Source organism: Haemaphysalis longicornis, unplaced genomic scaffold (assembly GCF_048455015.1).
Source record: "Haemaphysalis longicornis isolate Haplotype H1 unplaced genomic scaffold, Haemaphysalis longicornis Haplotype H1 scaffold_41, whole genome shotgun sequence".
Classification (NCBI taxonomy): domain Eukaryota; kingdom Metazoa; phylum Arthropoda; class Arachnida; order Ixodida; family Ixodidae; genus Haemaphysalis; species Haemaphysalis longicornis.
In genome coordinates, this window is record NW_027526365.1 from 2,235,530 (window position 1) to 2,263,498 (window position 27,969).

Below are 27,969 nucleotides of genomic sequence, written 5' to 3' on the forward strand. Positions count from 1 at the left end.
GCCCGCCACAAGAGACAGCAGACCAGCCCATGTGTTTGAGAGGCTTTTCCTTATGTTTGCTGAGGGGGCTGGCCCATTTGGCATTGCAACCATAGGGTAACGCCAATGTGACAGTCGATCTGGTGTGAACCACAACACCGCTGCACCATACACTGGCTGGGTTGGCTTGAGCAGCAATTGACATACAAAAAAAGCGAAGCCACAGTCTTCCTCATCTGAGAGAAAAGTAGCATCTTCTTGAACTTCGTAGCCACAACAGTGGCCGATTTAAAAGCTTGTCTACAGGCTCTTACAAGACAGCCCGAGCACAGACAACAGGTCAATGACAAAGACATTGGGCAAAATGAACCCACCCCCCTCGCCTCTGTTCACCCTTTTATTTCAGGTCACTCTCAACCTCTCCATTCACTCACAGTATCTAATGTTGATGCCTGCCAGATATGCCTGAGTGAAATTGACTGACTGCATCTTTGCCACAAAAAACTCAAAACCACGCCACCTGGTCAATGTAGCAGACATTACAGCTTTGTTAAGGTTAATTGCAAGCGACACACATGAAACAAGCGTTGTCGCATACTTGAAAGCAATGTATTTTGTCAAGTTTTCCAGATGTGACGGGAACGCACTGCACCCCACTGTGTCCACCCAAACAACAGGTGAAAAATTTGTAATCCTAGCACGGTCAACGTTTATCCAGCCATGATGATTTCTTTGCCCTTGACAGTGGTGCACGTTGCAGCATCGTGTCTATGATTTTAGTTCCAATAGCATGGAACGTATTCTCCACAGTTGTTACGTGACTCCAATCATGTAATAATCACTCAGTGAGATTGACGGTATCCTGAAATACATTTTGCCGTCAATGCAACAGTAATTGTTTGTGAGAAACGCAGGTGCCGATAACTCAAACAGGTAATCATTGTTGGCATGCCAACCTAAAATGAAAACGTTTCGGAATCTGCCGATTCACACCCCACTAATAATGAAAAATTATTAACTGTACATTCGACACAACCAACATCTGAATCAGAATCGAAGTAAGAGAAATACTATATACACGATATTGACACACTATCAGTAGTACACTATTATTAAACTTCCCGTACAGTGCCATTGATGCCATATGCAAACTCTTAATATAGTAGCAGTATCAATTGTAGGCTTTTGTGAAATTTTAAGCCCAACGTTGGTATCCGTAATTACACACACCAGATTTGCCAATATTAGCTTAGATAGGCTGTGAAAAACATCAAGGAAACGCCCATTGAACCTTATCTCGTAAAAGCTGACACAAAATGCATACACACAATTATCAAAGCACATACATTCTACAAATCATAGTACAGCTGGAGAAATGATAGCAAATTTGTGGATAAATGATTTTGATACAGTGTCTAAGAATTCTCGGTGGTGATAATTTCTAGTAGACTATCAACATTTGTTTGACTGCTCATAGATTCCCGAAGAATCAGCGCATTGCTTCAAAATTGAACGTCCTTCACACCTTAGAAGTAAAGTATGCATACCCTAAAAAAAGAATGGTGCTCCAACGGTAAAGCTTAGGCCAAGCGTATCGATCGAGTTCATCCCAGAAACAAAGTGACTTCACAATCCCCGAACATATTTTTTCGTGAAACACATTGTTAGAACGATGAATAAAAAAAATTAAGGAAGCCAACATTTGAATTTTGCAGGCTACACACGTTCCAATAGCAAGTGTAGTTTGCTATGGTAAATTACTGATAGTTCTATAAATAGTCGACTATCACAAAAGTATCAATAGAACTATTTATAGTCAACTGTTGACAGCATTTTGACACTACTTGCAGTTCTAAACACAAAACTGATAGTACTGATAGTTCACTTACAAAAGGTTTCATACCATTAGTACACACGCGCTGGAGGATCTCAAAGCAACAGTACATTCTGATGCATTTATAAGGAATTTTGTATACCAAGACTGCTGCTTGCTAGCTAAAGTTTTATTAAAAAAAAAACAATCAACTCTTTGAACTTTTCCTCACCAAATTCTATTTTATAAGGTCCCTCTGCGCGAGTTTTACAAGTGCTTCCCACTGTTGAATTGTTTTTGGAGTTGCGAGAGTGTGCCACCGTAAATTTTGCAACTCAATAAAATTTGTTTTTCAGGCCTGGAAGAGCAGAACAGCACTGTGCCCTTGGAATTACCGCAACAAAGTCTCCGTATACACTAGCTTTAGTTTATTTTTACAGTAATGATGATGAAAATTGAGGGACAGATTTAGTTTTTCATTCTGATTGTAGATATACAATTTGTATTTTTGTAAAATGACTAATTTCAAATTCATTCCGATTTTTATATTGGATTTTCTGACAGCTTTTGGGAAAAAGACTGGACTGATGCAGCCAAAAGAGGTGCCAGTGAACTGTGCACAAATCAAGGAGTGCTATGTGAGACGTAACATCATCATTCTATCTGGTCTGTAGCAGAAGTTACGACCATTTGAAGTTTGAGCTTCAAAGGTGGGAACCAGAAAAACCGGTTTTGTCTCCTGAGCCTGAACTTCACACAGTTGCAGCTTCTGCTACAGACCTAATAGAATGATGATGCTAGTTTCACACAGCACTCCTTGATTTGTGCACAGTTCACTGGTACCTTTTTCGGCTGCATCAGACCAGCAGTTTTTTTTCCACAAAAGCTGTCAGAAAATCAAATATAAAAATCGGAATGAATTTGAAATTTGTCATTTTACAAAAACACAAATTGTATATCTACAATCAGAATGAAAAACTAAATCTGTCCCTCAATTTTCATCACCAGTACTGTAAAAGTACAACTTTTTTTGGTTTAAGACCAGTGTGCCCTTTTAAGCCTAAACCCAAAACTCCGCGACCGGAAAACATCACATGGTCCTCATGGCCTGTGCCCCATTCTCAGTAGCACATGAACCACCTACAGTTGAACACACATATATATCGAACTCCAAGGGGATCACAAAAAAGTTCGATATATCGACAATCCGAAATATAAAATATGTCCATCCAAAGCTTATTTGAAAGCTCCGCACATCACAGAGCTCTTCAAAGTCGCATCAAGCAGTAACTTGCTGCACAGCGTTCGATATATCGAATGTGCCCGTGATTGGGAGCTCAATACACGCGTACAACAGCGCTATGCTTTTGCATGGGATTTCCAAGGGTATGCTCAGACTGTTCGATATATGCGTGTTCGATATACCCGTGCTCGACTTGTATCAGCAACACGCCTGCTAACCTGATATGCTACACGAGGAATCAAGTGTCTACCAAAAAAGGAAGCATTCCAAGCCCCAAAACAATCACAGGAAGCAGCCACAAAAGAAAACAAAAGCGGAAAAAACAGTTTTTTCATTAGCAGCTGTGGACACATACAATGAACTCTCCCAAGCATAGATTCATGGTTTTGTAAGCCCTGCCAATCAGTAACAGTGGTGCCCAAAAACAGGCCGTGTGATTAGATACAGGAATATTTTAACCATTAAAGGCTCTGCCCAACAACAGCAGTGCTCGAAAATAGATTTCATTGTCACTCATGCCGCAGCTGTCTCACCACCACTAGCCCCGTCATGTGGACGAATGTGATGATACTGACAACCTGTAATGCAGCATTGTTCAGGTGCAAAGGTAGGGTGTTTAACTTGCGTGAGCAATCAAGGCTTGCGTGATAACTTGTTTTCAAAGTCCGCTTAGCGGCTTTGTTGGAGGCCTTGCGCAGGGCAAGGACTTGCCCGGTCGCAAGGACACAACAGTAGTGCATACACAGCGACATTAACGTGCAGGACAGCAAAAACGACCTCCATGTTCTTTACTGTGTCAACTCTGAAGCTGCACTTTTAGGCATGATAGCGAACCAAAACTCAAACACCGCAAGGGTACCGTTTGCTTTTTCCAAGGTTGCCTAGACAAAGCAGGATTAAAACCCTACACGTGCTGTGCTGATTCGCATAAAGGCATTACGCTGAATTTACACTCGTCATTAAATGAACTGATAATAATTAAAAACTGAAACCTACTGCAAAAGTTTACAAAAACAAATACATTTTGGATCACTTCCCGAAACGTATTTGTTTTTATTAACTTCCATCGTAGGCGTCAGTTTTTAATAGTTGTCATGTGTTATCCCAAACAGAGAGGCTTCCGTCCAACTCTTGATTTCATTGTGTCTGTAAACTGTTGCAACTGCTTCAAAGTCATGCTTCCACTTACTGTCTAGACAAATATGTGTTACCCTAGCTCACCAATATGTTCATATCCTTGTAGGAAAATTAAATTTATTTTTTATTTTTAATTAAAACCTGCCCTTCTTGTCAGGGAGCTTGTTCATATATTTTGCGAATCGCTTTCACTCCAAACATTATACAGATGCTTCAATGCATAGCAGAAACGCATAGGCATCGAAAAGACGCTCACAAGGAAAGGAGAGAGAGAGAGAGAGAGAGAGAGAGGGGGGGGGCCAACGTAACCACTGCCCTAGAGAAGCCTAAACAAATGTAGGAAGGAAAATCTTCCCTGCACAACGGCCATTGACAACTGAAAGTTGGAGGAGAGTTAGAAGACCACAGCAGCTTTTTTGCATGACGTAAAAGGGCAGCCCCTTCAGGCGTCTGATGAGCTCAGCATCCCATTGTCTCCTAATCAAGCGGACGCTGACCTTGGTCCCATATTCCTCACCCAGCGTTCCCATTTATCTGCTGCCTTATCTGCACCATTTTTATTGCAAGAGTGACCGCCTGCTGATTTCCAACGAAAGAGTTGTTTTCTTTGTGCATTTGTGCCCTCGTGTCATGTGAAAGAGAAAAAAAAAAAAAGATAACACCCCTCTCAGCACGCTCTCTATGCCAGACAAAAGCAAGTGGCATGGCATTGTCTTCCTCAAAGAGAAGAGTTGGGACATATCGACTCAAGGTGACGGGAGTGGTAAGGTGCTCGTCAACTCGCTCATCACATTTGGATGCGCAATTGAATGGGTGTTAGCAGTGCACTTTAAACTTTTTTCCCTGCAGTGGATTGTGGACGAGGCCTTTTTCTGTCCACACAGACGACGACAAGGACACGAAGGGAAGGAACAAGGGATACGATACAAGCTTTGACTCCAAAGCGGTCCAAGAAACGGGGGAGTTGGTGCTGTCTCTTTGTCCACCCTTGATATTTAAAGTATCCACACCTGATGGCCCGAGCTAAGAACCTCCGCAGCAGAATTTTCAATGGACACACAGCCACTATAATGATGTCAGAAGCAAATGAGTGATTGCTTTGACAGCGCATATTTTGGAAGACTGCCATAACAAAGCAGCACAATGCACAGCTCAGCTATTTAGAATGTTTTGTAGCGCAGCTGTGTATGGCTAAGATCCAGCAAATTATATCCGGCAACAGCGCGATGCAGACAAGGATTGTGCACGAGCCTAGCGCCACCTTGTGGTGCCCACTCAAATCCACGAGATGAAAAGAATTCCCTGAAAAAATAAAGAAGTTCTAGACCATTCATATTTTAATATATACGATGGCCTATCTTGCCCTTGAATGATGTTTTTCTAGCAATGCATCTGCGTTTAGAGGTGAAGACGACTTTAAGGGAATCAGTGTAAGCTTGTTCTTTGTAAGCGGGCTTTCCCACGTTGCATGTTGTGCACTGAAGCATTGCCATCTACGGAGGGAGTACGAGTACAGAAAGCAGCTCTAACCCTCGTGTTATCGAAAGTGCCTCGGAAAAAATTAGGCGACAATTAGCTGCTAAGATTACACTGCTACCATTACACCGAGTTTCATTTACTCATCTTAGTTAGCTCCCAGTGATGATGTAAACGTTACAAAATCACTGTCTGCTGTCAACACGTGGCCACATACAGAGAGAGTATGGATGGTTACAGAAAACGGCAGTAACTGTTGCTTTACTGAAACTATGCTGAAACAAACTACAGTAGAATATCGAAAAATGGAATTGCCACCTAAACGGAACAGTAGCCTGTAAGTTAATTGGTTCTGTATTCAGATAATGTAAAAAAACTCTCGGTAATCGAAACTAAAATTTCTGCGTCACCGTGTAAACGGAACCAGAAATGAACTTCTTGTGAAACCCATTGGCATGAGAATCAGCTTTTCACGGTTGTGGATGTTTCATTTTTGTTTTTTGTTTTTCTTCCTCCATGTTTTTTTTTTAGCCTCGTTGGCCTCGTAAGCGTCGTCTCGTTAGTGGGCAGCCATGTTAGCGCAATGAATTCAACATCGCAGTTCTTGTTCCAGTCGTTCGGCCTCGATTCAAGACGCCAAGTTACAGGGCTCAGCTCCCGACGATTTGTTTGTGCCACCGCGGTGCTATTCACGCTTCATTACCGCCTTGCTGTCTTCTAAGTTCGGTGGCTCAAAAGCACTCGCGAAGTTGAGGCTCCTAGCCTCCGTGAAGATGCAGTTGCAAGGACTCAAACAAAAATAATTGATGCATTTTGTGGTGCACAGCGACTCATTGTTGCCAGATCAACTTTGTGAATGCTGTGCCTAAACCTCTCGTAGTTTTCTTGCTTTCTGAAAAACTAACACCTACATTCACCTTCTAGTGCTTAGAGTTCCATGAAATGGCATTAAGAGTGTATATGCACATAAATTCGCACTTTCACGCATCTATCTCAGTAAACGGAACTCCTGCTAAGCGGAACTAATTTTTGCGATCCCTCTAAGTTCCGTTTATGGAGAGTCTACCGTATATGACAATTAGACGACGCTAACATTAAGCACCACAGCTCCACTGGCCATCCTTCTTCACAGAGTGAAAGGGCACTGAATTCTTAATCAGAATCGGTGCACGTCATTCCCTTGAATTTCCTTCACTGTTCAACATAGTGAAAGGTGTCAAACCAAAAGCTGCGCGACATTTCATTGCTCAGAAAACGACGCCATTGGCCCTCGAATGCTCAGTTGCAGCAAAGCAGCTTCTTTCAAAATAAAAGTGGTAAATTGCTGAGACAGTTTAAGTATTTAACACAGTCATGCTCCAACTGGCATTTTAAACTACACTAGCGCCTTCATTTGGGAGAGCAAGAATTCTGCAAACTACACACATTGTAGAATTTTTTTTCGAAACACTAAACGGCTGTTGTTCAGGTAAGTTATGTGGTGCCTATGTTTGGTACTGGGAGACCAGCTTGATAGCGCTAGCATCGGAGGCCAAAAAGAAAAACAGCGCAACATGCCACTTACAAATACCTATACGTTTAAGAAGTGCACAAATACACAAAACTTGTCATTCATTTGTAACCTTAGCTGTCACAAAAACAGCTAAGGTTTAAAGCAGTTAGGGTATAGATTGGCTAAGACTATGACGACAGTTGGGGCATTGTATCAGTTCAATGCCACTTTCTGTTAACATGAAGGCAGATCGAGGCTATGTATGAGTGGTCTTGAGTGCTGTGTTAGTACCAAAGATCCAGAACAGAGCAGGCTGGTAAAAACGCCGGGTCGATCCAACTGAACAAGCCGATCTCACTAACCCATGGAAAAAGCTGATAAGAACTTACCCCCAGGAGAACGTATTGTGCCTTCAAAGCCAGCATTAACAAGTCAGCCAAGTGGCGTAATTGGCACAAAAGTTGCACACACCCACTTAGTGCCCCTTGCCTTATGGCCAGCTAAAACAAATGCTCCTCAAGATTTGCGAAAGAAGATGCTTTGTTTCAAAGAATAGAACAGGATGTGTTAATTTGGTCGATTTAATTTGACCAACAGAAACAAGGACGATAGGGAGTACCGCTTATGGACAGGAAATGAACATCCCATATACGAGAACTAACTCGGAAGACATCATAGCGAAAATTAAAAGGACGAGTGGACTTGGCCTGGGCACGTAACACGGAGAACTGACAGCCAGTGAAGAAGTGTCAGTGCGACGATTCCAGAAATGTGCAATTTCTGCCGCTCACCCTTGCACTCTGCACACGTGACCAGCGGCAACATACCATTGCAAGAGTGGTGCGCCCACTTTCCTTCATGTTGGGGCCACGCATAGAGTGGTGGATAGTGTAGTGGTTGCTCCGAAGGAGCAGAGTGCGTGAGGTAACGAAGAACTGACCTTGTGTGTTACAGTAAAGCCCCGAATTACACCGACTGCGCACTATCGACAAATTGTGGTCGAACCGTTCCGTCAAGAACCGGCAACCGTTATGTTCTGGTTCAGTTTCGGTTCGGGTTCAGTGGGCTCAAAAAATAACGGTTCACATTCAGCTTCAGTTCCACAAAAAGTACTGGTTCGGTTACGCTTTTCGGCGTGGTTTGGTTCCGGGGTTGCGCGCAACTGCAGCATTTCTAAATCAGAGGCTTGGAGAAGGAGAACCCGAATGTAAAAATGCTGTGTTGATGCGATGGTAAACGGAGAGGTAATTTTGGAGTGGGACCTCTAGTTCTGTTCGAACGTACCACTTCAAGGCTAACGTGAGTTAATACACTGGTAACTATGATTTTATTGCTAACCCATATCACATCCCTCCTGCCCATATTACATCACCACAGTGCGAAATTTGAACGTTCCTCAATATTTTTTGCATTGTTTCGTTTGTTTTGTTTTTTCCGTTAATTCTGTCACGGCTGGAATGGCGCTCAGTGAGTTACCAATCGCTGTTTCTCTCAAACTGAACCAGCTGTGTTTTGTCGTCACATCCCCCTTAAAAACACAAACTGGTGTGGAACAGGTGTTCACCTGGCTTTATACAGGATGCTCAAATTGGCACCTTCATCTGGACTACAAGAGGTGCACCGCAGTGAAGTGCTGCGGCCCAACTCAAGAAGTCTAACATGTTCCGAAACCTTGTACACACAGGCTATTCTGTCTCCATCCAATAACAGTCGACAAAGACGGAGGATGCATAGAGGCTATGAGAGTCACGCATGATTTACCTACAATGCATCCATGGTAACATGAAATATACGCAGTGACCAATTTACAATGCCTGAACAACAGAGGAGCCTCCTTTGTGTAGTGTATAAACGGCAATACAAAAGCATTATTTTCCTAGTGCAGGTCTTTTATATCACCAACTTCATAAGATAGAAGTGAAAGAATGGACTGTGCTGTCCTGACAATGGCTAAACAGGCCTGCCAAGACACACAGATTCCATACTGCAAAATTCCGCTTGCGAAGAGTCCTCGCATCTACGTGCTGAACTGGCATATCCAGAGCAAATACATATAAATTACACCACCAGCGATGATTACTTTTCTGAGGCATGAAATACATAGCACGTTCTTCTGCGCAACACTACAGTCACCGTTGTGTCTTTTTTAGCCCAAAAGATGCAATACACAGAACATGTGGTGTTAACACTGCCATAGCAAAGCTTACAAAGGGCGCTGTCTTCCCTTTCTTCCTTCTCCTTTTTTTGAGTGAAAGGGAACCATTTTGACGGGTGGAGGCTAAGTGACTGTCTTCCATTAATCAGCTCCAACATGCTCAACCCACAAGACGTGGCCACAAAGAAAATAGGCTAAATGAACAACATACTTGGCAAAATGAGCCAAGTACATACAGAAGCCACAAAACCAAAACAAAAGGTTTTTTTTTTCTTTTTTTGTCTGTGAACCTACATGAGCAGCTTTTGATGCAGGCTGTGTGGATATGTTCAATCAATGCTACCTCTTTCCAATGCCTGTCAAAAACTAATGCCACAGCCCCCGTGCAACTGTTCTCTTGCCCCTGTCAGGGCTTGGCTGATGATGAGCAACCAGGCCATGAGCAGTCATCACTGCATGCATGTGAAAAACTGCTGCAGAGATTTTTTTAGCTTTTTTTTTTCCCCTAGGGGTTTAACGTGCCGAAGTTCACTTGGGCTATGAGGCACGCCATAGTGAGGGCTCCACATTAATTTTGACCACCTAGGGTTCTTTAACAAACATCAAAATGTCTGCACGCGGGCGTTTCCGCTTTTTGCCTCTATCAGAAAAGCGGCCGCCGTGGCGGGAATCGAACCCGTGTCCTTGAACTCAGCAGGGCCACGTCTCAGCCACTCAATCACCTTGGCAGGTGCCGTAGTGCTTCTTGTTTCCTGACATCAAACCCCAATAAGTAAATCTCGCTTGTTTTGTCTCGAGCATCTCACCAATTTGCTGGTTTACAACTGTTTCTCGGAGGTGGAAGCATGTCGCGATGGTCATGAATAATTTTTGCGCAGATATCATTGGTTAGAAATGCGCGCAACACCGGCAATCTCAATGTTGCCATTAATTGATTGATGGATTTGTGGGGTTTAACGCGCCGACGCAACGCAGGCAATGAGGCGCGCCGTAGTGGAGGGCTCCGGGTTAATTTTGACCACCTGGGGATCTTTAACGTAATGTTGGCATTTCATTTTGCTGCTTTTAAGTGAGCCCCACATCTGATTTGACACAAAAATTGTTACTTGGATGCTATGGTTTGCATCTTTGTTTAAATCTCTTTAAATTTGCACGTTTTATGCACTGAAGCTACTGAAGCCTGGTTATGACAGGCATTGCAGTGAACGACTGAGGTTTAATTTTGACCACATGAGGTTCTTTAACGTGCGTTGAAATGTCTACACATGGCATTTACACCTTCAGTCTTGCCACAGGTCTCTACAGACATCATGAGCTCTTGGCTGGATTAAACCTAAATTCTGCTGACCAACGGCTTGCCTGTGGCTTCGCAGTGACCGAGAAACGTTATCATCACCATCATCATTAGCCTATCTACGCCCACCGCAGGGCAAAGGCCTCTCCCATGGATCTCCAATTTTCCCAGTCCTGTGCTAACTGCGACCAATTTATCCCCGCAAACTTTTCTATCTCATCTGCTCGTCTAACTTTCTGCCGCCCCCTGCCTGCAAATGCTGTCAGGCCCTTAACTGATATTTCAGTGAAGACCCCGTATTATTTTGGTGTACACTTTCGTTAGGGACACGGAAATGGCTCCGGAACATGCCCCCAAAGCAGACCTAGTGGAACTGCAGCCTTTCCTCCCTGCTTTACCATCACCCGGAAGGTAGACAACCCAAACGCACGCAATTCCAAACAGGCAATTTTGCTGGAGTAGGCTGACAGCAATGCAAGTGCACCAAGCGACAGGCCAGTTGCACAGGCCATACACGCTGCTTGTATATCTACACTGTAGCTTCGCCAGAAAAACAATGAAAAAATGGCAAAAGCTTTGGGCTAGCATCCCCTGAAGACCAGTGACACATGAAGTTCAGAGACAGTTTAAATAAGTCGGATGATCTTCAACTACGCTAGCCTTTGATGGAAGCCAAACACTGTAACACACAGTAGAGGCCATTGGTCAGCTAACACGGACACCTTAAACTTGTCCAATGACTTTGATTAGCAATGGTGTGTTAACGTTACTAGAGCTTGAAACTAGGGCAAACTGTGTCACATGTATTCGAGACGCCTCTCTAGCTGCATCATCGCTGAAACTCGTCCTTGTCGTGAGCGACGGAAAAAAAAAGCACCCGGTTTCCTCGTGCAAAAGAGGTCCGGCTGGTGCGCTGCATTCCGACGGAAAAAGGAAAAAAACCTCGCAGCCGCGGGTGTCAGGGCTGCTTACGGGTCAGCCTATAACGGCTCTACTGCCCGTTTCTCTGATTGAGCTTAGCAGACGCGCGCGTACCAGCTGCTGCTAGCTGACCATATGAGTTATCAGACCGTTATGAAACCGGTTTCCGTCTTGGAAGCGACCGTGGCCGCAGAACGTCGACGCAAAGGCGTCCGTGCAGCTTGCGGTGGCCGCGCACGGGGGATGCTTACACGTGACGATTGGCTTGCAGTTCATTCTGGGCCCAGCCATTCATGCCAGGGCAGGTTCACAGCGTCGCGAAACAGGCTGCCGGGAGCCGGGAGGCTCGCGGGCGATGCATCCCTGCTCTCCGAGGAGGCGGTGACGGAGCGCCGTCGCACCGCCTGCACAGCGTTCGGCGCACGTCGGCGATCGGCCCGGCCGCTAGTGGGTGACTCTCGTCTCACAGGTCATACGTTCGCCTCCCTGGACAACGCCGACAAGGGCGCTCAGCGTAGAGGTGTCACGCAGGGATACATTACACCAGCACAGTCTTGCACTCTTCATGCACTTACGATCAGCCGCTGTGGTCGCGGCTTGCGTTGGCTTTCAGTGGCTTGATGCATTAGCTTATGGCCAGCGTTGGCTGCGTATCATGCGTATCGTCCCTCTAAAAGCCAAAGCAAGCCGAGCATATTTGTCGCAAGTAGAGTCGCAAGCATCGCAAGTGCGTGATCCTCCCTGTTCTGTGGTGAACCACGGCGTGAACGACATACGGTCTACGGTTCGTTTTTTCTATCAATTTGTGTTCAAAATTTGCGGTCGTTGTGGTGTCTGCCTGCCTAGACGTAAGTATAGTGTACTAGAATACTATAACGTAAGTATGAAGTGGGGACAAGTCGGGGCCAGCCGTGATCTGGACACAGCAGTGTGGAATGCCCGTTCAGAGGAGCCTACGTTTTCGCGTTTAGGGATTGCCTCGGACCACACAACTTGAAGATGTCCTGGAAATAGATTATCTGGATGGCATGCCATGGCAAGTACCTTACTGTCCATAAGACGAAGTGCTCGCGAATAGCGAATTCAGGCTGAGCAGGGAAGTGCGAACCGATCGGTTTGGTAATTCAAGAGGAACTTCGCGCCGAAATCAGATGGTATAAGTTCACGGATTCCCTGGCGAACGGAAGGCTACTATCTGGGACCTTCTTTTAATCTGAGTCAGCGTGACCACGAACACGGTAAGCAGGGCAGTCGGTGTTCCGCATCATTGCTGTCCAAACAGGCGCTTTTCAAGCGGAGAACGCCCCGCACGAGGCACCTTGAGTAATCTTGGTGACGGTATTGGCGGACCCCGAGCCCCCAAACATAAGTTATGACCTACCGTGACGACGTGTTTATAGGTGGAGGGTTAAAAACCACGAACGGTGGCCGTCGAAGCCCAGGTCAAGCTCCGGCGGATGGGCTCCTTGTCTGTTTACCAGGCAGGGAGCTGCGGGACCTCTCGAGCTATCAGGGTAAGGTTTGAGAAGAAAGTACCCCCGTCCCCTGCTTTATACTATATCATATGGTATCTTCTAAACCCAACTCCAAACGTGATCGGTCCCTGAAAAGGGGCTGCACCGAAGTATCTTTTCCTTCTTTGCAAACCTTAAGCTTTCCTGAACCGGATAATTATTCTCGATTTCTTGTCATGGAATCCCTCAATACAGCCCACCCTCTTGCATCGCAGTCAGTCTTCTTGATCGCAAAATATCTTGAAGCTATAATTGGAAAATTGTATAAGGCTAAAAAACAAAGGACTGGTGAAGTCCTTGTTGAGGTAAACGACATGCAGCAAGCCACACAGCTTCTAGCTCAAGCTCGACTGGCTGATCTGGACACCGGGGTCACACCCCACTAGAGCCTCAACAGCTCGTAGTGTGTTATCTCCGAGTCAGGTCTGCTGAACGAAACGGATGCGGGTCTCCTTGCGGGCTTGAAGGATTAAGGCATCATGGCCGTGAGACGCACCACCATCCACAGAGATGACAAGAAAATTCCCACCCAGCACATCATCCTGACCTTTGACCGCTCAGTACTTCCATGATATATTAATGCAGGCTTTATCTGTTGCTGCATCCGTCCTTACATCCCGAACCCACGGCGCTGTTGTAAGTGCCAGTGGTTCGGGCAAGGTACAAACTCTTGTCGTTGCAAAACAACCTGTGCCAAATGCGCTGCACAGGACCACCCCACTGACAATTGCAACTCTGCTATGCGGAGGCCCACATGCGGTTTACTCCAGAAAATGTGAGAAATTTCAACTGGAAGAGAAAGTAATCAACATTAAAGTAACAGAGAATATCTCCTTCCCAGAGGCATGAAAGAGGTTCGCTTTTTTTCCCCTGGGGAGGTACGCCGACGCAGCTTGCTGGGGTGCGGAGTGGCGTCTGGTTTCCACGGGGACCCAGTTCAGCGAGTCTGACCTGGTCCCGCCCCTCGCTGGGTTGCCTCAGGCAGCCCAACCCGTCGCCACACCCGCCTGCTGCAGTTGCGGTGCTAACCGCCTCCGTCGGGACTGATCCCGCTCCCGCCCCTGCCTCCCCATCCTCCAGTATGTTGGAGGGTGCCGAGGGGATGGACACCGGGGGCCCCGCATCGGCTCTCACCCCTGCCGCACCGCCCATGCCACCTGTGGCGCTCCTGACGCCGTCGGCGGTGGCGGCTCAAACGAAGGGTACCTGAAGGAGTGCCAAGTTCAGGGTGCCTGGTTCGTCGGGCACCCCCCTGACATCTGACGAGGATATGGACGTCGGGCTGTTCCTGCCTGCAACCCAGCGCAAGGAGCGGCCTCCGACATCTAAGCCAACAGAAAGTCCCAAAAAGCTTCTTCCGAGAGTACAAGCCCCGAAAGACAACACAACACACGCACACACATTCCAGTCATTCTTAAATCTAAATAATGGGAACAGAAAACATTATTCAGTGGAGCTGCAGAGGCCTCCTTGAAAATCTTGACGATGTGTATAAGATGCTGCATGCTAATCAGCCAAGTGTCATGTGTCTCCAAGAAACACACCTCAGTTCCAAACAGACAAATTTCTTAAATAGGTACATGGTATTCAGAAAGGACAGGGTGGGCTGCACCCACTCTTCGGGTGGTGTGGCCATTGTCAGCCGGAAATCATTAGCATGCCAGCCTGTATCTTTAAACACTGCCCTTGAGGCTGTAGCTATCCTCAGGATAATATTTAATAGGTTGTTAACGGTATGCTCCCTCTACATCTCCCCTGACTTTCAGCTTTTGAGCTCTGATTTCGCGGGCCTTGTAGATCAGCTCCCCAAGCCCTTCATTCTCATAGGCGACTTCAATGCGCATAATCCACTCTGGGGCTCTTCCCGCATGGATGCCCGTGGATGCCTCATTGAGAAATTTCTAACATCTTCAGGAGCATGCCTATTTAACAAAAACAAGCCCACATATATGACGCAACACTTACTCGCGCCTCGACTTGGCTATTGGCTCTGCAGTACTCTTTTCATCTCTTAAGTGGGACATTGGCACTAACCCATATGGTAGTTGGCGCTAACCACTGTCCAACAACATTAACACACATAGGTAATGGCCCGAACAGTTCATCTTTCCATAAAAGGTACAATGAACCTCGAGCAAACTGGAGTACATTTACAGAAACATCCAAACTACATCACACATCCATTGTACACCTACACGTGGAAGAAGCTCTCCAACTCCTCATGGCACACATTCTCGACGCTGCCGAAAAGTCCATTCCCTAGGTGTCCGGTGCCCTGCGCAACCAAAAGAGGCCCTGGTGGAACAAGGACTGCAGACGAGCACGACAGGCCCAGAACAAGGCGTGAGGTGTCCTTTGTCGGTACCCCACGTTGGATAACCTCATCTCCTTTAAATGGGCAAAAGCACTTGGGAAGTGCGTGCGCCGTGAGGCAAAAAGGGAATGTTGGCGCACCTTCCTCACATCCATAAATTCATACAGTGACACTCACAAAGTCTGGACACGTATATGAAAACTCAAAGGACATCAGGCACACAGCGTGTCCCTGGTTAGTACAACAGGTGTCACACTGGAAGACCAGGCTAACACACTCGCACAACGCTTCCAACACGTGTCCAGTTCAGCACACTACACAAACACTTTCATGAAGCACAAAATGTCCTGCCAAAAGAAGTCCCTGCATGACAGCAATAAGTTGCACACTTTGTACAATTCCATGTTTTCGATTCATGAGCTGAAGGCTGCCCTAAACACATGTAAGCCTTCAGCTCCAGGCGCAGACAGCATTACATACACAATGATACAACACTTACACACACACTTGAAGCACTCCGTCATTTATACGACAAAGTCTGGCTTTCGGGGCAGCTTCGAATGTCTTGGAGGGAGGCCATTGTAGTGGCTTTCCTGAAAGAAGGGAAGGACGCTTCTTCCCCCTCAAGCTATCGTCCCATCGCCCTGGCAACCTGCCTGTGCAAGCTCCTCAAGAAGATGATTAACAGGAGACTCGTGTACTTTTTAAAGTACAACGGAGAGCTGCCAGGCAGGCTTTAGGGTGGGGCAATCTACCAACGATCAACTCGTTGCATTAGAGTCTTATATCAAAGATGCTTTCCTCCACAAGCAGTATTGTTTAACAGTATTCTTTGATCTTGAAAAAGCATTTGATACCGCTTGGCAGTATGGCATCATCAGCGACCTGAAGTCCTTTGGCATGTCAGGTAACATGATAAACACGCTTGCCAGTTACAAGATGTCTGAAAGAACCTTTTCTGTGAGAGTTGGAACTGCACTCTCTAGGGTTCATGGGCAGGAAAATGGCGTGCCGCAAGGTGGAGTTTTGAGCTGCACTCTGTTTATTGTGAAAATGAATTCTCTTAGGAAGGCATTGCCACCATCAATTTCCTGTTCAAGCTATGTAGATGATGTACAACTGTCGTTTGAATCCTTTAACTTGTCTGTGTGTGAGCGCCAAGTCCAGGTTAGTGTTAACAAGCTAGCTGGCTGGGCAATAGCAATGTTTTGGAATTTAATCCAGGAAAGTGCACTTGTGTGTTCTTTTCAAAGAGGCATGGCATTCGGCCAGATCCAGACATCAAACTCAATGATGTCTCAATTCCAGTCAAAAACGAACACAAGTTTCTAGGTATAGTCTGTGACAAAACTCTAATTCATCCCACATATCAAACAACCTAAACAAAAATGCTTAAAGCCAATGACTGTCTTAAAGGTTCTCTTCTTCTTTTACGTGTTTTTACTAGCTTATTAGGTTCACGATTGGACTATGGTAGCATTGTCTATTGGTCAGCAAGTAAAACATCCCTCAAAATGCTGGACCCAGTGCTTCATCTAGTGCTTCGCCTGGCCTGTGGCACCTTCCACACTAGCCCAGTCGAAAGCCTCTATGTGAAGTGTAATTATTGGAACCTACAAATTCAGCGAGCATACACAGATCTCAAGTCAGTTTTTTACGAAACATCCATAACTGAACTCTTGCTAAATCGACCATCGTTCTCTGCACCTTTCTCTGACAGAGTTTGAGAGGAAGCGTCAGAGCTTGCTGTCTCCTTTTTCGATACCATCAAAACTTCTGTAACAGATTTTATAGCATTATGGCATCTCCCCCCTGTATCATGCGACACATCTTTCACACATATAGAGAAAAACTGAGCGCCCAGATGTGCAATCCAGCAGCACTTACTGTATCGGCAGCAGAAGTATCAGTGTTCTGAATTTTATGCGGACGCCTCCAAAACTGCCACCTCTGTGTCCTGCGCTGCGCATGGATCCAGCTTCAATGTCAGTAAAATTCTGAGTAGTAATACTAGTATCTTTAGGGCAGGGGCCTGTGGTATACTTCTTGTTGTAATCATATCCTTCGAAGTCACAGTCCGAAATCCATTATCTATACAGATTCTTTAAGCGTTGTGCGTGCATTGTCATCTCCAAAGTCTTCCAGAAACCATGTACTCAATCTTGTCTTCAATGCCATATGCCCACAAATTTGAACTGGTCCCTTGCTAGGTCCCTGGCCACTGTGGTATAGCCGGGAACGAAGCCACGGATCAAATGGCCGCTGCTGCTACACTCTTGAATAGAGTAGACATAACAACATTTCCCTATATCGACATCAAGCCACACATCAGACAACAACTTCGCAAAAAATGGCAAACACACTGGAGTGAACAAATAGACAAGTTACACGTAATAAAGCCACACTTGGGACAATACACCACTGATACACGCAACAGGTACACAGAAGTCGCCTTGGCTAGATTACGGATAGGGCACACGCATGCAACGCACTCCCACAGCAAATGTGGAGACGGCCTATCCGTGATCTACATCCCCATACAATGCAAGGCACTACAAACAACACAATGCAAACATTTCTCACAACTATACAGACAACGCATTCCACTACACCCATCGTACTTTTAAGGACACGACGCCATAATTAACCCACAAGTGTACTGTTAAGTTTCTTAGTGATGTCCAGTTTTTACACCCCATTACTTACCATGCACGTTGATACTCTGGCCCAGAGACAATTTAGAACTTTACGTGTGAGATCGTGTGGACTTTTAAATCACCACGCAAAGCTTCGTGTTCACTTTTTCTTTTAATCTCTTCTTTTCCCCTCTTTCTTCTGCCCTACTTCTTTTAGGGCCTTGACTCCCTTCTCCCCATCCCCGTAGAGTAGCATGCAGATGGGAACATGCCGGCAAACCTCTCTGCTTTCATCTAATAAAGAGCTCTCTCTCTCTCTCTAGCCCTTTACTCCAGTCATCTACATTGTCTTTTATGTCATTTCACATATATTTTTAGTTAAGTGTTTTACGTTTACTATCACTTCGTCCTCATAAAACAGCTTTTCTTTGGCGCTCGTTACCCTTTGTCGGCCGCGTGCCATAAAAACCCAATCATCATCATTCAAGCGGAGAACGTCTTGCCGGTCATTACCGCACACAGCGACGACTGGGTTCACATGCCATCCTTGGTCGACGATGCCAACGTAACTACATCTGGCTGACAGTGAACCATTTTCAACGATCTGTTCATCTTGTCAGCCGAGTGTGGCCACGCCCAAAACGTCGAGTGTGTGTGGCTGAATGATAAGTGGCATCCTGTGAGGAACGAAGGGTGATGTTCACTTCGCACCGGCTGTGGCTTTCAGTCGACGGAAGAAACCAGCGCAAGGACCTGTTCCCGCATCTGATAAAGGCAGTCTCCCAAAACTACCCGGCGCAAACGTCAGCGACTGTCTCGGCTACTGGATTAATCGATCGCCTGGCGCCAGTAGTAAAAAGAAAAATACTTGCCCTTCTTCACTTTTTTCTTCTTTTTTTTTCTCGAGGAACTACCTGCGGGGTTGAACTTGCTCCATAAATATTCACCCTCCCGCTCAGCACATTCTTCATGTGGCAGTCTACTGATTTTACTGTCAGTTCCGAAGCTCGTGTCTCGGGAAGTAGTTGTTGAGACGCGAAAAATTCCGCTGATCTGGAGGAGCTAGCGGAAAATTTCTATCCGTTGCAGAATCCGCCCTGTAATGCTGAGACCCTGACGTGGCTGGGTACTCCTGCCGTGTCCACATCTGCTACTGCTCTGCTGTTGTCCGCTCTCAAAGGCAAAGCTTATGTGTCCTCTCGTTCTAAGCACCTCTGGCTGTATGTTGACGACAGAAGAAAGCCGGTGTGATTGCTTCACGACACTTGAGACTTTGCCCGCCAGGAGTGGTTGACGCGAGAGGTACGGCAGTGCGTTTAGCAGTTGAGACACGCTCGTCTTGCGAAAATGTGGACCATGGAGGGAAGCGGACTTGGGTGTGGTCGGTCAACGCGAGGAATGATAGGAGTGCAACAGCGCGAGTGAGAGGGACCACGGGCTGTGCTGTGCACTGCAGGAAATTATCACCTGTTCCTCGGGTCCCGCGCCAACAAGGCCCACAATGCACCACATGCTGTGGGAGTGCTGGGGGCACGCGGCAGAAAGAGATGGCCCATCTTCAGCCGAACATCATGACATGACCCTCCAGGAGTGGGCATCGCCTCCTCTGGGCTGTGCTCACCTAGAGCCACTAAATAAGCTAATAAGCCTTTATTTAGTCATGCTAGGCTCACCCAAAAGAGGCGATGATGTGCTTGTGGACCTTCGCAAGTACCCTGGGTACACACAAGACGATGTAGACGCCCTCACCTCCTTTACCGTCTTCCCCAGCCCCGACTAGACCTTGATTCACCCCTTCTGAATAAATAATATTAATCTCTGGAGCAATGCATAAAAAAATTTGCCGAAGTTGTCAGTATGAGTCAGTCGGTAAACGTTGTTTATGTGAGGGGGGGGGGGGGGGACCAGAGAGAGAGAGAGGGACAAAAAGACTATTTCTGCACCAGAGAAGTGAGTGTAGCCCTCTTTCTAGGGCCCCTGTTTCAGCTGCCCCAATCCTTCGCTCTCCGGGCTAGCCATTGCGGAGGGGTCGAGGGGCGGAGTTGGTCTGGAGCATATTCTTGCTCTGTGGCCTGGAGCGAAGTTCTTTGTGGCTAAGTGTCTGGAAGGGGAAGACTACAAGTGCTTGATTCGACACAAAAAGTAAGGAACCCTGCTACCTCATCAGCCATCTAGTTTCCGTCCCTTGTGACCGGGGCATCAGATGATGTTGTGTTTGTGCTTGAGGGTTGGAGGTGGGTGTAACCCAGCGATTCTGCCAGCCACTAGTTTTAGAATCGCTCTTTTCGAATCTGTGAGGATGTTCGAAGATTTGTCGTTGTGCTCGTTCCATCTTGCGCTTTTCTCCGCCTCGGTCTTCCATGGTTATGTAGTCTATTAGCTCGCCTAGGTGGTCTACCGCTACCGCAGGCAAATTGAAGATATGTTACCAGCTTTGCCAGTCCGGACTGGCAGGCAATCGAAGAGTTGCCCCTGAAATATGTGGAAAGGAATACAGAGCTGCTCTCGAGCGGCTCTTGGGCAGTCCTAAGACAAACCCAAGAGACCTTGAGTTGGGAGGAGGATCACGATGCCAGTGACGTAACAGAAATATATAAAAAAGAACCATATGGGAAAATACTTCTTTTCACATCCTGATAATGTGGTGGAGCGCAAGCTACCCTAGCGAACTGTCTTATGAGAAAGCCCAGCTGCGTACTGACAGTAGCAGAGTCCCCGGTTTGCTGCTGTTGATCTTTTTTTTTTTGACCAGTTATTCGCCTTTTTTAATTGCGGGGCGTAAGTTTTAGAGCGAAAGCTCTACTACGCCACATATTTCAAGGTCATCCATCGCGTCGCAATGACCTTCCGCCGCCGGCGGCCTAGCTACGCCTTTCATATTGCATTGCCTGATCCACGGAGCAAGAACAAGACAGGAGGGGAAACAGCGCTTCCTAGGGCGGCCTAATAACGTCACAAGCGCCTGTCGTCTGTCGCGGGAGAATAATTCTGTGGGGATGCCCCCATCGGCATTCCACTGCGCAGCCCCGGATGGAATTGCGGCCGCTATCATCAGATGCCGCTGCTCTCTCCTTCGCCGTAGAGTTCCTCTATATAGCTCCCGCAGGGAGCTATATATACAGGAACTCTACTTCGCCGCCGCAGGTATGATGATTTGTAGTCCGCGTTAGGTTTTAACGTGACATTATTGACATTATCTGGCCGCTTGCCGCAATGGGCCGCTTCCCCTTCAAGCTCCGTTGCTTGGTCGGAGCTTCACCGGGGAGGCTGAAACGGCTGCTTCACCTGCACTTTACCGCTCAGCGGGGACTCGGCCGTCTGGGCGTGCGATTCAGCGCAAGACACGGCTAGGAGAGGGATAAGCGACTGATATCTGGAAACACTGCGTTGACTGCATTTACAGGAACGATAGAGCAATACACGATGCACGCAAACGAAAACACCGCTTTGATGGCGTGCCCTTTCAACCAGTAAAGATGGCTAGATGGCGGGCTGCGAAATCTCAAAACAAGGCAAACTTTGATGGAACAACGTGTGCATGGTATTTGCTTGTGCGCGTGATAACTAGGTTTAGAAAGGCCAAATGTTGAGCCAGCGCCGCCACCCCCCCCCCCCTCCACACACACACGCACACTGTTTTGCTGTGAAAAGTACAAGGGCGGAGTTCAACGAGTGCCAACTCCGCAAACGCTTGCGGTTTGGCTGGTTTGGCCGCGAGCAGGGAACGCCCGGTCAATGTTTTAAAGGGACCCTGCAACACTCTTCGAGCAGTGCAAGTAAACCTGCGCGACATTTAGATTACACTGCCAGGAAAACCTGAGCCAAAAAATATTACACGTGCACGTGAAGCAATCAGCACGCAAATCGCTGTGAAAGACGCGGAAAAACCATCCGCGCTGTTGTAAACAAATGAGATGGGCGCAGGCAGAGGGCGATAGCTGGGGTGAAGAAGACGAAGCTGCGCCCACTGCCTCGCTCACAGTATGTTCCATCGCCTTACGAGAACGGGTGTCTAGGTCGGCCTTCCCTCTTTGATCCGCCACATGCTGGTGCCGTGAAACCTGGGATTCGAGGCACGAGTGGACCTGACTTTGGAAGCGCAGCGGCTGCGAGGCTCGCGAGGCCTGCAACCTTCGCGCCACTCGTGAGGCCTTGCCCTCGACCGCTGCCCATCATGGCTCCTGCCCAAGCCGACCCTCGTTTTTCTACGCCACCCCTTCCATTGGAACGCCTGAAGCTAACGCCGCAGGCTCCTGCGAGAGAAAATCACAGGGCTCATTATGGCAACCGACGCCCTTGTCCAGGACCCGGCTCCGCACTTGACCGATCTGATCGCCAACATTTACCACTTTCATGACAATGACACGCCGAGCGAGATACGGGCCCTCGACGCTGCATTTCAAGGAAACCTGACCGGCGACAAGCTTAAAGAAGACATTGCCGTATCCCAGCATTTTGACGACAAAATGCGCTCGTGTCAAACGCGTGTGCTGCTCCACCCGGTTGGCAAAGCCGCTGTGAATTCAGCCGCTGGTGGCTACGTCCGAACCACCTGGAGGAGTGACAGTCGAGAGTGCATGGGTGTTCCCAACGTACCGCAAAACACCCACTTTGTCTCTCTTTCGACGGTTCAGCCAGAGACGTGCCAACAACATAACAGCCCGAGCACACCATGCACGACGAACACGCAGCCAACGTAAGTTCGTCCATTTGGATGGCGCCTGGTGACTCTGCTGTCTACGCCACTCACAGTGAGACTCCTGTAACGAAACCGTGTACAGTGAAAGCAGAGGACCACACCCAGCGTCAAATGACTGTCCCGATCTGCCCTCAAAGTACCACCCTCGCCGTCTTCCCCGACAGTGAGAGCATGCTGCTTTCGAGCGACAGGAATGAGGCGCAGGGTGACGATAAGGTAGATGCGTTCCTGCCGTCCACTTCTACAACCGATGGCCGTGCCTTCACACCTTCTCGTGAGGCATATCCGCGTCCGCACCCGATCAAGGAGCTCAATGATTATGGCGAGAGCGAGCACAGCGGGCCTCCTTGCCAGCCCAAGATATTGTCGCCTGGTGATACCACCCGCAGTATGCACCTAGATGACGCTCCAAAAGGAGAGAAAACCGCCTGTTTGAAGTCGCGATGGGAGGGACTGATTTGACGCCCACCTACCCGAACAAAGCTGAGGAGCCATGCCTTGCGTCACGTCGTGGATAACCGCAACCGCATCCCAGCTAGACGCCGGACATTTCACCGAGTCTACAGATGCCTACCCAAATCGACTCCTTCGCAAATTTTGAAGCTCCGGCCCGCATCCTGCTTCCGAATCTGGTGCCTCCCCCAACCGTGTCGAATACGGCACAGAGCGGAATCACCGTCGGTTCAACTAAATAGCTTGCGAACCAAAGGTGACAGCCATACGAACACCACTAATTATGCTAGACTTCTTCTGTTCGCTCCAGCTACAGTCGTTTGCCCACCGACCAAGTAGTGCACCTTCTGGAACGTGCTCGTTATCGAGAATCACATAAAGATACCCAAACTTATCGGATTCCCTTACGACCCCGGCAGCTACCCCAAGACCTGTGGTGCGAAGCGCGTGATCCTGATACACAGGGAACCACAGCAACTGGGGGACGCAGCATCAGATGAGAATAACCGCTTTAAGCACCGCCCGCACCAGCAGTCCAACATCATCCTGATCCCTGGGACAATATTCAGTCGCCCCATACGAAGGGTCAGCTTGAAGGTCAGTCCTTGGCTTTCTGGCCGGGGGGGAGTGTGTTGTAAATAAATAAGATGGGCGCAGGCAGAGGGCGATAGCTCGGGTGAAGAAGACATAGCTGCACCCACTGCCTCGCTCACAGTATGTTCCATCGCCTTACGAGAACGGGTGTCTGGGTCGGCCTTCCCTCTTGGATCCGCCACACGTGCTCCCTTCAATTTGCCTCATTATGCACCTCTGGCATGGCCTAAGCCATAGGCCTTGAGGCCATGGCTGCCTGTTGGCTGTCGCTGGTGGGCTTCGCGGCTTATTTCTCGGATTTCCTGCAATCATCCGCAGTTGTCGGCGCTCTGTACCAACCCCTTCTATGCCTGAACCTGTAGGCACAGTTTTGCCGTTTCTTTTGTGTTTTGAGTGCGCGCGGAGTTCGAGTGATAAGCTTAACACTTCCCTTTCAACCAGACCACTCGACAACAAACATTTATCACTTCAAAAACGCCCTACCATCTCGGGCGCTTGCTTGCGAGCAGGCAGCAATGCCTGCTTTTTTGAGGCACCAGACTGGAAATAGACCCCTCCATGCTGCGGAGAAAAAGGAGAAAACTCCCCTGCCTATCATATATCGAAGGCCGCTGGAGAAGACGCTGCGAGCCGCCTCTCTCTCCCTCCTCTCCGGGAGAGAGCGCGCAGCTTTCATCGCGTTGTCCGCGGTCGAGGTGGTTTCTCATCGCGCGTAGTTTCGGTGATAGTGAACGGATTTTCGTAATTCTTTCGCGAGGAGATTGCCGGGACAATAGACTTTACCTTAAAATACATTCCGAGTAGTCAATGGTAAGTGTTGCAGGGTCCCTTTAAGATTACTAATCAAAAAACGGGGACGCCGGTGCACGTGTTCGAACTTTAAGATATTTCTAAAACTCATTCGTAATTAGTTAATAGTGCTGTTACACTCGACGCTGAATCGAATTTTGCGTTATTTGCGCCGATATCCGAACGTTCCGAATATACGCGCATCCTTACTAATTTCTAAGTTCCCTGGTTTTCCCTGGGTTTTTCTAGACTATTCAAAGCCCCTGGGAATTTCCGGTTGGCGGAAGAAGCCTGAACTCGCCACCTTGCTCATTCTTTTACAAGCAGATTCGTCTTCGCGTAGCAGACGACGCCGAGTTCAGTTCACTTCGGCTTGCAGCAGCAGTACGCATCGACATGGCCATCAAAAAAAAACGTGAGATTGTGGCTGGTGGCGCCTCTGCACGGAGAGAAATACTCTATGGAGGAAAAAAAAAAAAAAAAGTATAGCTGGTGAGCTGGCAAGTGACGTCAAGAGCACGACGTCAAAAAAAAAAAAAAAAAAAGGCCTTTCAAAAGTGCGTCGTAGTTGGCATGGTTGTTGGGTTGTCTCACGGTCTCGCTGTTCTGTGGTTGTCTCTCCTCCTCTCTTTTTAAGCCTTTCTGTTCTGCGGCCAGCTGCGGGTACAGAAAATCATACATGCCAACTTATGACCTAGTACAAACATTTGCGTCTTCGAAAAATCATCATGCTCAGCAAGTAAAGTACCAGCAACTCGAGGTGAGTCGCTGCCACCGCGGCCCCTTTTCAAATCGACGCTCGCGTGCGCATTCCGCCGACCGTTGAGACGCGAGTCATGATAAGAGCGCAAAGCTTGCAATCGAACGTCGTGACAACGGCAACAACGGTCTGACCACTCGATGCGTTCTTACCATCTTTACCACGGCGTGACCAGGCTCAAGGTCGATTTAAGCCCGCATTGCGCAAGGACTCTTAATACGCATTGCGGACCCTTGCCGCCGCCGTCGTCCGGGAAGTACGGCCATGTTGGCACCCCGACCGCGTTTTCGGAGCGTCCTACGTGCTGGTGAGGCCCAAAGAAAGAAACGCCGATGTTGAAACGCTAGTTAGGCCGCTGCTGGGTTGCGTGAGTTTTTGTCTGGGCGAGGCTAACCGCCCACTTAGCCGACCGCTGCAGAGAGGCCCCTGAGTGTCGGAAATGAGCAGTTTGGCTGAGCGCCTCCCCGCGCGTGCATTATCGCCAAAGTGGGCCCGCAGCGCTGCGGTGCGCGTTGCGCGCGGGCCATGAAGTCGCCTCCTCGCTATCTGCCGCAGTGTTCCGGGTTTCGGCCGTCGGCGACGGTTGGCTCTACATATAGCCAAAGCGGTAAGCAGACTGACGCTGCCGGGTTGCAAAGCTTGACGGCGCGTTACCGCTTAAATTTCGTGGTAAATACGAAGGTTAAACCCACTCTTTTGTACAGCGTATTTTAATTGTATCTTCGTTGTTAATGTGTACAAACGCGCACGTTCTGTCGACCTGTTTCGTGGCACATCATAAATGCACCGTCGTGGTTTTCAAGTGGTAAACTTGCTCGTCACTCACATTCGCTTTTTCAAGACGCGGAGATAAGTTTTTTTTTTTTTTACTGTGGCTCTTAATTTAAAGAACTGTGCCTAGCGCCAACCCATGGAATTTTTGTTTGTTGAAGTGTAGGTCGTTTGGTTAAGCACTTCCCACTGCACGCACCACCAGCCATATGTGCCGCGTGTCCTCAAGGCTGAATAACAAACGAGCTTTTGCGCGAGTTCGTAACGTCCTTCAGACGTGCGTGCTGACTCGGCTGCCGGTTAAATGACGCCGCAAGTTTCGGATTGACGTCCGAGATGGCCCGTGAGTAGTCCCAACTGTGGGCGTCACCTTTACTGGGCGTCGCCAAAGGAAACCGCATATTTCCGCCCGCAGCCGAGTGCGTGCTCGGAATGGCATGCATGAACTCTGCGAAGGAATGATGGTTTGTGTCGCACAGAAATTAAACGTTATTTGGGTTGTAGCGAACTTTCTGTGCTGAAAATGCATTCGCCTTGCGTGAGTAAATTTCAGAATACTCTTGTGCTCTGCGAGGTACCTCACGAGTTGTCTCGAAAAATCTGCAGCAGTGCATTTACGCGCATTATTGTCTCCTAAACGTTTGTACTGTGCAGGTAACGAACCGCCCACATATTATGCGAACAAATTAAGAGTTCTGTGTTGTGTCTGCTTGGTCAGCCACATCGTCTTGCAAAAAATTGGCATGCTGCCATAAATTAAGGAAATTGTGTGGTCCATCAAATTAACTAGCTTGTAATAAGTAGCACTAAACATTTCTGTTTGTTAAGCTCTGCGTAAGTAATCTTGTAAAATCTCGGTAAACGCGCATGCTGCAAGAATGAATCCATTAGACAACAAGCTTTAGGCCTGTTCAGCAAGACTTAACACGAAGTTTTGCTATTTAATGAGCTCTAGTAGTGACCAGATGAGATGCATATATAGTGTTCTTTTTTTATAACTAAGGAGGGAAACTGGCTTTGCATGTCGATTAGAAAGTACGGTTAATTTTTTTTTTTTTTTTTTCAAGATGTTTCTCAATGGTAGCACATCTGCAATATTTTAGCCTGAAAATTTTCAAGTAGTACATCAGCCACTGATTCCAAGTTTGAAATTCAAAGTACAGAGCCGTAATAAAACTGACACTTTGTGGATGCAATCGCTTGTGGTGTGGTGAACAAATTGAGCGGGAAAAAAAAAACTAAAATAAGATAACTGGCTGGGACAGGTTACTAATAGCATGGCAATGCCGTACGGATGCTGATAACATTCCTTATCATAAAGGAGGGATCCCCATTCAGAAACTGGCGGGAAGTGAGGAACTGAATCCCCAGACAGCAGTTTTTCGGAGCGTGTCTAGTTCAGCCTTTGGCAGGTCTATTCCTTTGGGGAACAGTGCCTAAGTTAGTTTAAATGTATTGTCTGACTAGTATGCAGCTCAGGAAATTCTTTCCCTGTGGTCCATTTGTGACTGGCATAGTGCAGACAGGCCAAGCTTTCCGTGAGGCTGTTATAAGCTTTCCGCCAGACTGTTAGCGCACTATCTGTATCTTTCTAGGCCGTATGAAAAGAGGACGGAGATAAGCATCACGTGTGTCTGTCGTGCAGTGCTCGTGTCGTATAGATTAAATACTCCACTTGTTCAGCTTATTGCGGGAGAGACAATCCAGTGGAGCAAATTGTGCATTTGCAAAAAAAAAAAAAGCCTCAAAAAAAGAACAGGTTGAACATTCATCTCCAAGTTGTTTCACAGCGCGAGGTTTAGAGACAGTATAATTCCATATTTTGAATGTAGGATAGCCTAAGGTATTTCAAGCGTCCTTTCTGCATATTTGTACCTGGCATGGTGGGGAAATTTGCGTTGCGGGCAAGAAAGAGTGCAATATGCATAG

General features: G+C 47.5%; 2 protein-coding genes across 8 annotated transcripts in view; one reads left to right on the forward strand and one right to left on the reverse strand.

Moving 5' to 3' along the window:
• Positions 1-12,122, reverse strand: part of LOC144137596 (trafficking protein particle complex subunit 10-like) — an 87,409-nt gene extending 75,287 nt beyond the window's left edge. The window contains exon 1 of the mRNA XM_077669529.1: positions 11,762-12,122. Within this exon, the coding sequence (XP_077525655.1) occupies positions 11,762-11,801 (40 nt within the window). The 5' untranslated portion in view covers positions 11,802-12,122. The remainder of the gene's footprint in view (positions 1-11,761) is intronic.
• A 271-nt stretch (positions 12,123-12,393) lies between these two features.
• The window catches only part of LOC144137593 (putative inhibitor of apoptosis), a 62,189-nt gene continuing 46,613 nt past the window's right edge, over positions 12,394-27,969 (forward strand). The window contains exon 1 of one of the 7 annotated variants that reach the window (XM_077669521.1): positions 12,394-12,546. In XM_077669521.1, coding sequence (XP_077525647.1) covers positions 12,544-12,546 — 3 coding nt within the window. In that variant the 5' untranslated portion in view covers positions 12,394-12,543. The other 6 variants (XM_077669518.1, XM_077669519.1, XM_077669525.1 and 3 more) reach the window with 6 other exon arrangements.